The sequence below is a fragment of the Orcinus orca genome, chromosome 2, assembly GCF_937001465.1.
Source record: "Orcinus orca chromosome 2, mOrcOrc1.1, whole genome shotgun sequence".
NCBI lineage: Eukaryota > Metazoa > Chordata > Mammalia > Artiodactyla > Delphinidae > Orcinus > Orcinus orca.
Window position 1 is genome coordinate 197,390,634 of NC_064560.1, and position 11,303 is coordinate 197,401,936.

Genomic DNA, 11,303 nt, shown 5'->3' on the forward strand with positions numbered 1-11,303 from the left:
CTGGCAGCTCTTGGAGGAAGGGCAGGAAGGGGCCAGGCCTTGTAAGTACCGTGGTTTTCTACTTAGGAAAACCCGAGTTCCTTTTGGGGACAGGTGTGGCATCCCTGTTTATAGACAAGGAAGCTGGGCTCTGCGTGGCAGTGGTCGGCCTCAGCAGGCAGGGGATGGAGCTGGGATTAACGAGCAGGTACCAACTGGCCAGGGGAGTGCCCTTTCTGCCTAAGCTCCTGACATTTGGGCTTGGAAGCTGTGGAGGGAGCCTGCCCTCCCGAGGCCTCCCTCCCTCTCCAAAACTGGAGACGGCAGCGGTGGGAAGGGACCCAGGTAGGGAAGGGAGGGGTCTAGGTGGGGCACGCTCCATGGCTGCGGGGGGAGGGGGTCCTTGGCGCTCCGTGCTGTCCCCACGGGGCACCTCGTGACTTGGTCTGGAGGGCAGGGGTGGGCCCTCACCTCAGGCCTCTCGGTCCTGATATCCCCGCTTCTCCTTAGCGTCTGGCTGGGAACGCAGCCCTCCCTATCTGCCCGCTGCCTAGGATAATTTTGGAGGCTGAGGTCAGGGTCCTCGGAGGGAGGGGGCATCAGAGAAGCCGTGCGATCTCCATGCAGTGGACAGTTGGACCTCCAGCCACTCCCACCGTAGCCCAGAGGACTTGGGCAAAAGGCCTTCCATCTCTGGACTCAGTTTCTTCACTTGAGGAAAGAGTTCGTGGAAGAGGATGGGGTAACGGAAAGGCAGGCATGTGGGGTGGGGAGCTGGTCGGGGCGGCTACTGTGTGACTGCTGCCCTCCAGCCTGTCACCAAAGCCGTTCCCAACGCACCCAGACCCCGCTTCTGGGTCTTCGGCAGACGGCAGGGAAGAGGCGCCGTCCACAAGGGGGTCGGGGGGCTTCCCTCCAGCCTCCAAGAGTCCTCCCAGAGCAGGTCCTGCTTCTGGGTTGCAGACTTAGGGCCTCAGGGCCAGCAGGGTGGGAAGTGCGGGCTCCCCCTAGCCTGACTTCCCAAACCCATCCCAAGGACAGCAAGTCTGTCCTCAAACCTGCCAGGGCACTGTGAGATGGCCCAAAGGCCAAGGCCTCCCAGCCCAGGTTCATAGTGGCAGAGATCACCCCCCCACCCCAGAGCTGTGGGCAGGGTAGGCCAAGAAATGGGTGGGCGTCCACTCCCAGTCCTGTGGCATCTCTATGCAAACTAATCAATGCAAATGAAGCATACACAAAAGATCCTTCTACCGTCAGGACCTCCTGGTACCCTCCCCAGAGGTTAAGCACCTCTGATTCCCTTTCTGCCACCTGCCACCGCCTACCAGGTCCTTCCCCATTTCCCTAAACCTCCCTGATAGGGAGAGGGGTGGGGGGGAGACAGCCCAGCAGACTGTGGGGCTCTAAGTTCAGGCTGGGGGCTTCTACCAGGAGTTTTTTGGAGGGGGAGGGTCTGTGGCAGGGTCACCATGCCCCAGCCGCACTTCCCTGAGACCCGAGGCCAGAAGCCTCCCGGTGGTTCTGGAATATGTGCTGAGGGCCGGGTGTGCAACCGTGCACGTCAGTGTGAGCATACATGTGAACTTGCCCACATGTGTCATTGCGGGCAAGGATGGATGTGTTGGGGTCTGCGTGTGTGTGTGTGTGCGTGCGCCCGTATGCGCTGGTGACTGTACCTGCGTGTTTTGATAAGCGTGTAACCAAGAGCCTGAGATTTGTGAGTTTCGGGGACTGGGTATGTGTGTGTGTGAATATCAGATGTGTGAGAGCCTTCCGGCAGGCCTAGGGCCTGACTGCGTGTGTGTGGGTGTATGTGACTGAACATGTGCCCGGGTGTCTGTATGTTTACAAGGGTATTCGCATGTTCAGGTGTGCACGTGGCTGTGCACGTGCCTCTGTGTGGACGGCCGGGCACATGTTGACGGATGTCCAGGGTTTCATAACTGTTATGTCCTCAGCCCCTCTGCGTGCCTATGACTGAGCCTGTGGCGCTCCCGACTATTCCTAGGACGTGCGCGTGTGTTGCAGTGTGTGTTTGTGGCGTAGCACGGTGTGTCGGGGTTGCCTTGTGTGTTGCTACGAGTGTGTCTGCATTTCCCTGCGTCTTTATGGCTACGAGTGTGGGTGCCTAAGGCTCCTCATAAGTGTTTTTCCCGGTGCGTGTGCGACAGTGTGCGTTTTCCCCGTCTCTAGAGCGTGCGTTTGGGTTTTTCTGGGTGCGTGAGCCATGGCGTGCGTGCTCGGGACCTTGGCGATAAGTGTTGTGGTGTTTCTGTGCGCGTTTCTGTATTCCGAGCGTATCCTCGCGTCTTCCTGGGGTCTACGGCCCAGCCCGTGTTTAGCTCATGCGACTTGTCCTAAGCGGGCCCGTGTGTGCGCGCCCGTGAGCCGTCCTGTGGGGGGAACGTGTGCCAAAGGCGCGCGGGGTACCGGTGCCCGTCTAGCCAAGAGTGCCCCGCGTGCGCGAGCCGGTTTCCGGGACGCCGCAGTGGTGGGGGCGGCCCCGCGAGGGGCGGGGGTCACCGGGACTGGCCGGCGCCGGCCCAGTGCGCGCGAAGGCGGGGGCGGGGGGCGGGGGCCGCGGGGGGGCGGCGGTACGAAAAGGGCGGCGCGCGCGGCGGCGGCGGCAGCTCGGCGGCGGCAGCGGAGAGCGCAGCGCGCAGACCGGTGCAGCCCTGGCTTTCCCCTCGCCTCGCGCCCGCGCCCCCTTCCGCGTCCGCAACCAGAAGCCCAGCGCGGCGCCCGGAGCCGGACCCGCGCCCGCGCCGCTCCCGGGACCGCGACCCCGGCCGCCCCGCGATGACCGCGACCGCAGCCCTCCTGCCCGTCCTCTTGCTCCTGCTGGCCTTCGGCCGCAGTGCCCATGGTGAGCCCCCCGGCGGCCTGGCTCGCGCCCCCTCTGGGGAAGGCTGCGACGCCCCCCCGGCCGCCGTGCCCCGCGCGCCCCGTCCCGCGCGCCCCGACTTCCGCCCGTCCCGCCTAATCCTAAGCCCCGCGCCGCGCCTGCCTGGTCCTCCCTGCCACCCTCGCATGCCAAGCCCGGCCCTGGGGTCCCCGGGGGCGGGGGAGCTGTGGGACCCCGGCCCCTTCCCGCCCCGCAGAAGTGGCGCTCGCAGGGTGTCGGTGTGCAGAGAGGAGGTATGGAGAAACGAGGTGATGCTGGGGAGCCCTCTGTGAAAATGCTCTGGGGTTCAACTTCGGGGGGTCCCTGCGTGTGCGTTCGGGAACAGGCCTGTGGGGGGGTAACTTTGCCGTCGTCGCCTCAGATTGCCAGCTGGGAGCCCAGCCCGAGCCCCTCCTGCGTGGCGTTTGTCTAGGTGAGGGGCTGCGACACTCCTGTCTGTGGCGGCCATATGTCTCTGACAGCGAGAGAGTTGCCCCCTTCCCGCAGGGTCCCCCAGCCCGCTGCACCAGTGGTGACGGGGGTCCTGTCTGAAAAGCTGGCGGGAGTTACAGGCACTGCACACAGTAGGTGCCTATTAAAGTGTCAGAATCTCTAAGTAGTGTCAGAATTACGGTCTTTTCCGCAAAACCCTTGTTCGTCTTTTTAATACGAAGAGTCTGGCGTGGGGAAAATTGGGAGTTTGACCTGGGTGCCTGGCTTAACTGGGATTAACCTTTAAAAACTCCAGACGCCTTACCTGTGAGCCCTCCAGGTGAACCTGTCTGGGCTTCCCCAGAGCTGAATACCTCAAAATCTGGCCCCACCCCCCCTCGCCTTTAGCTCACTTGGCAAAAGTGAGGGTCTGGCCGAGTGCCCAGGGGTCAGAATCTTTCCGTTCTCGTTCACTGTCTCCTCATTCCTGCTTTTAGGATTTGGCGTCTGTAATTTCTTGGAGGGACCCTGGGTGTCTGACCTGGTCCTGGGAGCTGGGCAGTGGGCTGCGGTCACTCCATAACCAGGGACATGCGGAGATTTTTCTCCTACGTGGGTTGGGATGCAGTGCCTACCGTGTGCCCAGTGGGGAGAGCCACAGAGGGTCGGAGGCTGCCTCCTGGGAGGCCGTCGTGGCCTCTGCCACAGCCTGCAGGGCCTCGTGGGGTGAATGGTGTAACCTTTCTTGTGCCTCAGGAGCTGAATGCTTCCCGGCCTGCCACCCCCAAAATGGATTCTGCGAGGATGACAATGTTTGCAGGTAATGGAGCGGCTCCCCAGAGGCAGCGTGTTGGAGGGCCAGGGCAGAATTCTGGGGAGTCATGACGTCAGGCAGAAAAAACGGGGAGGGCTTGGCCCCTGGACTGCAGCAAACAGCTTCCTCGCCCCCGCAGGAAACCAGTGACGTGTGGGGGGAGGTGAGGGGGACAAGAGGACCGGGAGGCGGGGGATGCTGGGAGCGGTGGCGGGGACAGGACGGCGTTCTCAGAGGGGTGGGTGGCGGGAGAGCCTCTTGCAGGTGAGACCACTGCAGGCCACTGCGGCAAAACGCAGCTCTTCCTCTGGCTCTCGGGGACCCCTCTGCCTGCTCCCCAGCTGATCTCCTGTTTAAGCTTTTCCATTCAGGTGACTGGTATTGGTTTCCTGGGACCCACCGGCCGGGCACTGGGCAGAGACCCGCGAGGGCTCTTGGTTCCACAGAAAGCAACCGGAGCCCCTTCTCCATCCCTGCCCCCCCACATACATCCGCACCTTTCTTCCCCAACTCCCGCAGGTGCCAGTCTGGCTGGCAGGGTCCCCTGTGTGACCAGTGCGTGACCTTTCCCGGCTGTGTTAATGGACTCTGTGTGGAGCCCTGGCAGTGCATTTGCAAGGACGGCTGGGATGGACATCTCTGCGACCTAGGTTGGCACCTGCCCCGTCCACCCTGGCCCTGGCCCCCGGCCCCCAGCCACCTCCTCCCAGCCCGGTGGCTGCCGCCCCTCCCCCTCTTGCCTTAGCCCAACACACCCCAGCGCTCTGTATGGTAATGATCTGTTTATACACTTCCTGCTGGTGCTGGGAGCCTCCTCACAGGTAGGGACTTCATTTTGCTCCCTTCTGCACTGCCAGCACCGAGCACCAGGGAAGGCACTGGGGTAGGGGGGCTGCCAGTTGAGTAAAGAGTCGCAAACACGCCACGCGAAGCTGAGCGGGTGGGGACCACAGCCTCGAGAAACCTGTTCGGGGCACTGAAGCTCTGAGAGGGGAAAGGACTCAGGGGGTCGCAGAGCCGAGACTCCGTGAAATTCACCCGCCAGGCTGTTCAGGATATGCTGCAACAAGCAAGCAGGCAGGCGCGGGGAGGGTGCTGGGTGCGAGTGCTGGGCGCAGCGGGAGCTGAGTCAGGGCCGCTGGGACAGGGCCGGGCGCTGTGCTGGAAGAGGTCAAGTGCAAGGGGAGGTGGGGGGTCGGGAACGGCTGAGAAGTAGCTCAAGTGCAGCTTGGCGTGATCTGTTGATTCTGTTAACTTATGCAGTCTTTGCCGTCCGTTACCCCGAGCAATTGAGAGCTGGCTGTCGCTGCACCTTCAGGCTGCAGAATGTTCACCCGAGCCCATTCTCACTTGGCAAAACCTGCCCTGAAGCCCAGGCAAACCAAGGTCCTCGAGAGAACTCCCAGCAGTGTAGGCAGCTGCCGCGGGCTCTCTGCCCCTCGGTCCCGACGGCAGCGTCAGTAATAGACGAGTGGTACCAGTAGGGAAACTGAGGCTTCGGGAAGCAAAGGGGTCTGCTCAGGACACCTAAGAAGTTGGGGGGACAGCCAACTACAAAACCCCTCCCTGTGCCCCAGAAATGGGTTCATTCTCATCTGAGGCTGTTTCTAACACTCTCCCGTTAAGAAAAACCTAAGAGCACGTTGTTGGCACCCCTGCCCCGCGTAGCCAAGGCAGTGGGGCTTTCAAAATCCCCCATCACGTTGTCTCGGGACTTTAAAGTCTCCCCAGCCAATATGATGCGGGCTTTGCCCCACAGCTGACTCACGCTCTGGCCAACAGAGCTTGGGCTCTGCACCCTTGAAGTACCTCTGAGCTGTTTTGGGGACCCAAGGGGTCCCAGAAAAGCCACCATTCGGGATCAGGGCTTTTAGCCTGGAGCCCACTCTTTCTGATATCTAATCCAGGACGCCCCCCGTGGAGTTCTCCAGACAAAAGGTCCCTTCCCCACTGGGTTGACAAAAGCTTGGGACGGCTGGGTCCAGAGGAAACAGCCCTCCGGGTAATCGCCAGCCCTCTCCCTTTTCACCCGTCTCTGAGGCTGTCCTCGCCACAGCTGCTGCCCCGGCAGGCAGGCAGAGACACCCCCCCACCCCCCCGGCAGCTTTCTCCCGGTGGCGCTTAATCCATCCGACTTTGGGGTCAGAGGCCCAGGAGAGGAGAAGGTGGGCTGATCCCCGGCTCACGAGGCTTGACGCCGTGGGAGAGGAGTAGGGTGGTCGCCAGCTCTCCAGCTTAAATTTAAGATCCCCATTGACAGGAGCGCCCGGAGCAGGGAATTAGAAGCTTGCCACGGAGGCGCTGCGTGCGAACGCCTGGCGCCTTCCCGTAATGATAAATCCTCTATGTTTCCTCGCACCAAGCCGGGCTCCCGAGGAGCGCCTCGTGTGCTCGGGATAAGCCATCAGCTTGGCGTGCGAGCTTTTCCTTCCTGATTGATTGCCATCTACTCCATGAGGGTGCGGGGCTCTTGAAAAGACGGAATAAATCTGCACGTGTGTGGCCTCAGCCCCGGGGACCCGAACCCAGGCTGCCTTCGTTCGCTGCGTCTCTGGTTGGCCCTGGCTTTGTGTTTGGCCGATGCGGCAGCTCGGGTCGTAGATAAACAAAGCTGATGGGGCTCTCAGAGACGGGCCAGGGAGAGCCCCCCCCTTTTCTAACTGGGGAAAGTGAGGCACAGAGTCAGGGCGGCGGGGGGAGGAGGGAGCTGAACTCGGCAGCCGGCTGGAGATGGGCACAGAAAGGGTCTCTCCCTGGCCGGGCCTGGGGGCTGGGGGCTCCACTGTCAGAGAGCCCCTGACCCAGGCCCCTTTGTTCAGCCCGTCCCTGCCTTGCTGAGCCCCGAATAATGAAGTGTGCGTGACGGGAGGTGGTGGAAACACACCAGTGTTCATGGAAACCCGTGCTTACAGGCGAGCACTCAATAGTTCTCACTGCGTTGCCTTCAAAAGATGCAGCCTTTTTATCCTGGACCCCCTTCGTTCAGAGAGACCACCGAGCGGTGGAGGCGGTGCTGGGTCTAAACCAGGTCTCTTCATTCCCGACAGGGGGCTTTACATCTCATTCCCCCCCTGCTCCTTTTTGATGGAGGAGTATGAAGGGCAGCTGACGTTGCTAACAGTTGGGCTGCACTAGCCCCCCGAGCGGCAAGGACCCCCTTCAAACACAAGAGACTTGTCTGGGAGGCAGCCGTTAGGGGATCTCAGCTCGGCACAGTTTTGGGGGGAGGGAAGGGGTCTGCGGTGAAGGTCAGTGTGGCTGGACCGAAGAGGTGACCTGGCGCCAGCAGAAGGGCACAGCTGGCCTGTTGAATATTAGTGAGTGGCCGTGACTTTCTGTCTCTGTGACCCTCGAGCTCCCTGAGCTGTTTACTTATATCAGGGTTCGGGGGGTCGCTACACCCTCTTCCTCAGGACCCCGCTGGGTGGCCCTTGGCAGTGGACACAAGCAGAGACATCTCGGCAGCCACACGGGGTCCCCCTCGACCAGACGGAGGGGGCTCTTCCTGTCCCCACCCAGGATGCTCTCCGTCCAGCGTCTGTGTCCCCCTCATCTCCCTGGTTCTCTCTCCCCACAGACGTTCGGGCTTGCGCCTCGACCCCCTGTGCCAACAACGGAACCTGTGTGAACCTCGATAACGGCCAGTACGAGTGTTCCTGTGCCCCTGGATTCTCAGGAAAGGACTGCCAGAAAAAGGACGGGCCCTGCGTGATGAATGGGTAAGTATTCTCTCCGGGCTATGTGTGCTCTGATAAACGCCACTTTAGATTCCTTTTTCACACCCCCTAAAGACCCTTTCAGCCTAACCCAGTCGGACCTGTCGCCTGACAAAAGACCAAGTAAGTGCTCGTCCTGCACCCCGTGGGGGGCCGCCCTGGATCGGGGTATTTATGGGGGAGTGTGTCATTTCCATAATTTTTTCAAACAATCCTGAAGGCGATTTCATATTCCCCTGACGTTCCCGAGTCCTGATGTGTGTGAATGAGAGTAGATTGGGACTGTGAACCAGAGCTCGAGCTGCATAATTTTCTAAAGGCGACATAACAAGAGATCAGAGTTCGGCAGCGCCCAAGGCTGTTTGTGAAACCCGCTCACCGTGTTTTAGGGGCGGGTTTGGGGGAGCTGGTAGGCTCTGCTTTGGGGTTTTCTGGGATGTCTTAGGAGGTGGGGAGAGGGGGCTGCAGCCAGCACGGGGCCCCGGAAGGTGGAGTGTTCGGCCCTCAGCTCCCCTCGTGGGGAGGGGGCTCTGGGGCTCTGGGCAGCGCGCCTAGCAGATGGAACGGCCCCTGGCCTCTCTGGTGCCTCTGAGCGGGCTTCCCAGCAGCTCAGCCATTTCCGGCCCTTATCTGCTCAGTGCGTGGAGCCAGTCCCACCCTCCGAGGGGGCTTAAACGGAGACCAGGAGAAATCTCGAGAGAGGCGAGAATTCAAAGTAGACTCCAGGCCTGGGCCAGTAGCTGCGGGTAGGGGCGCCCCCGTCCCGTGAGGAAACCAAAGTGTAAAATGCCTTCCAGGGGTGGGGCAGAGAGCCCCGAGCCGCAAGGGCCAGGAACCAGCATTCTTGCAGCATCTCAAGATCAGTGTCCTGGGCGGGCTCAGAACTCCATTTCTGCTTGCTGGTGGGAAGGGGAAATACGGAGCGAGACCTTTAAAATATTTTGCTTTTCTCTCTAACAGACTGGAGCCAGTCTGTCAAAATAGAGCCCAGGGTCCTTGAAATTCCTTCAGAGCCCCGGCTCCTATGCCACCCTCATCCCTGAAGCAGCAATGCTGATTTCTTGCGCTGGGAGCCCCTTTCTTCCCCAGAGTTTTGGCATTTATCAGATGACAAAGGGTCTGCTCGTTTAAAAGCACTTACATTAAATGCTGTGTGCGCTCCGCTTTGAGCACACAGCTTCGGTCTGCAAGCTGTACTTGGGTGAATGGGCCACTATTAAGCAGCCGGGCACAGACACCACTCCAGCCGGTGCAGACAGAGCGCGTTTTCTTTTCCTCTGAGAGTCCCCAAGGGTTTCCTGTACAATAGCCCGCAGGCTCACTCCGCTGAACATAAAAATAATAATGAGGGGCTGGGGATGGTGGAGGTGGGAGACCCTGAGGGATGCCTTGCTTTGCTCGGCCTCCACGGCCTGGGGACGGAGCTGACGGGGGCAGCTGGCTGCAGCCCTGGGGTGTCACTCACTTTGCCTCTCTCAGCCTCAGTTTCCCGACCTGTGCAGTGACTAACTGTCAGGCCTCTGGTCGGAGAGATGACCTAAGAGGTGGGAGAGGAGATGGGCATCCTGACTCGGGAGGTCAGGCATGTTCCAGGCTGGCAGTGTGATGGGGGTGAGGCACACACCCCACTTGGGGGGCGGGCCTCCCACCTCGGACGGCCCCGGAGCCCCTCGCAGGCAGGGGTCATGGTGCCCGGTGCTCCCCGGGGCCCCCCTGGCTGGCTCTCACTCCCTCACCTCGTGCGTTCTGAGCACCTGCCCTCTTGTCGGGCCCCAGGAGGTTTGCCACGTGGCACGAGGGGGAGCGGAGCGTCCGTCCCCACTCCCGGCACCACTGTCCTAGCTCAGTGCCCGAGGGCCCTTTACCGTGTCCCCCTGTTGTGTTGCAGTTCGCCCTGCCAGCACGGAGGCAGCTGCGTGGACGATGAGGGCCGGGCCTCCCATGCCTCCTGCCTGTGCCCCCCTAGCTTCTCAGGCAATTTCTGCGAGATCGTGACCAACAGCTGCACGCCCAACCCGTGCGAGAACCAGGGCATCTGCACTGACATCGGGGGCGACTTCCGCTGCCGCTGCCCCGCCGGCTTCATGGACAAGACCTGCAGTCGCCCGGTGTCCACCTGCGCCAACGAGCCGTGCCTCAACGGGGGCACCTGCCTGCAGCACTCCCAGGTGAGGTTCGGGTGTCTGTGCAAGCCCGAGTTCACGGGCCCCATCTGCGGCCGGAAGCGCGCGGCGGGCCCCCAGCAGGTCACCCGTCTGCCCAGCGGTTACGGGCTGACGTACCGCCTGACCCCCGGGGTGCACGAGCTGCCGGTGCCGCAGCCCGAGCACCGCATCCTCAAGGTGTCCATGAAGGAGCTCAACAAGAGCACTCCGCTCCTCTCCGAGGGTCAGGCCATCTGCTTCACCATCCTGGGCGTGCTCACCAGCCTGGTGGTCCTGGGCACCATGGGCATCGTCTTCCTCAACAAGTGCGAGGCCTGGGTGTCCAACCTGCGTTACAACCACATGCTGCGCAAGAAGAAGAACCTGCTGCTTCACTACAACAGCGGGGAGGACCTGGCCGTCAACATCATCCTCCCCGAGAAGATCGACATGACCACCTTCAGCAAGGAGGCTGGCGATGAGGAGATCTAGGCAGCATTCCCAGCGGCCCCTCTCTGTTCTCGGGGTCCCGCAGAGCTCACTATATGCGGTCTGTTCTCATCTTTGTGGTGGAGTTTGCTCTCCTTTGTGTCAAATCTGGTGAACGCTGTGCTTCCCTCTATTACCTTTGTGTTGCAGTGTGACAAACGCAATGCCAGAATCCGCTTTCTCCCTTCTTAATGCATGATACAAAAAAAAATAATGGTAATAATAATGTCATCTTTAAACGAGTAAGAGAAATAAGTATGTTATTCTAAACTCTAAACCTAAAATCAAAAAGACCAAAAAAAAACATGGCAACAGAACCAGGGCTCTGTGCCGACGTCCCTCTCCGAGGGATCTCGGCCACAGGGTCCTCGTGAAACCGTTACGATTGCTGCCATGACCAACCACTGTGAAAAGGGCTAAAATCTCTTTCGTTCGTTAATTCTCACACGCCACTTCCGACTCGCACTCACATCAACACCGCAAGCCCTTCAGTCTTTCCGATTGAGTTGAGGTCCAGCAGAGTGCAGCGGCCGCGTGTCAGGCAGAGAGAACCCCGGGTTGGCTGCTGGCGGGGGTCGGGACCTGATCCCAGCCCTGCCACTAACTCGCTTGTGTGATCCTTGGCGAGTCCCCTTCCCACCCCGGGCTGCCCTTTCAGCCCCTTTCCAGGCAGGGGCTTGAACACAGTGACCACCAAGGCCCCTCTCTTGCTCTCAAACTCTGAATTAGGAACGAGGGGGTGATGAGCCCAAACAGTCCCTGACCCTAAAAAATTAGGATCTGATGGACACTGATCTCATCCTGGGATCCGAAGGTTCGGGCCTATCCTGGACGTACACTTGATG

General features: G+C 60.8%; 1 protein-coding gene across 1 annotated transcript; it reads left to right on the forward strand.

Annotated features, from left to right (window-relative positions):
• Positions 1-2,613: 2,613 nt before the first annotated feature.
• Positions 2,614-10,697, forward strand: DLK1 (delta like non-canonical Notch ligand 1). The gene is made up of 5 exons (XM_004262403.4): positions 2,614-2,845; positions 4,052-4,115; positions 4,629-4,759; positions 7,687-7,828; positions 9,714-10,697. Exons 1-5 carry the CDS (start codon positions 2,779-2,781, stop codon positions 10,459-10,461), a joined length of 1,152 nt encoding a protein of 383 aa, XP_004262451.1. The 5' UTR covers positions 2,614-2,778; the 3' UTR covers positions 10,462-10,697.
• Positions 10,698-11,303: the final 606 nt, after the last annotated feature.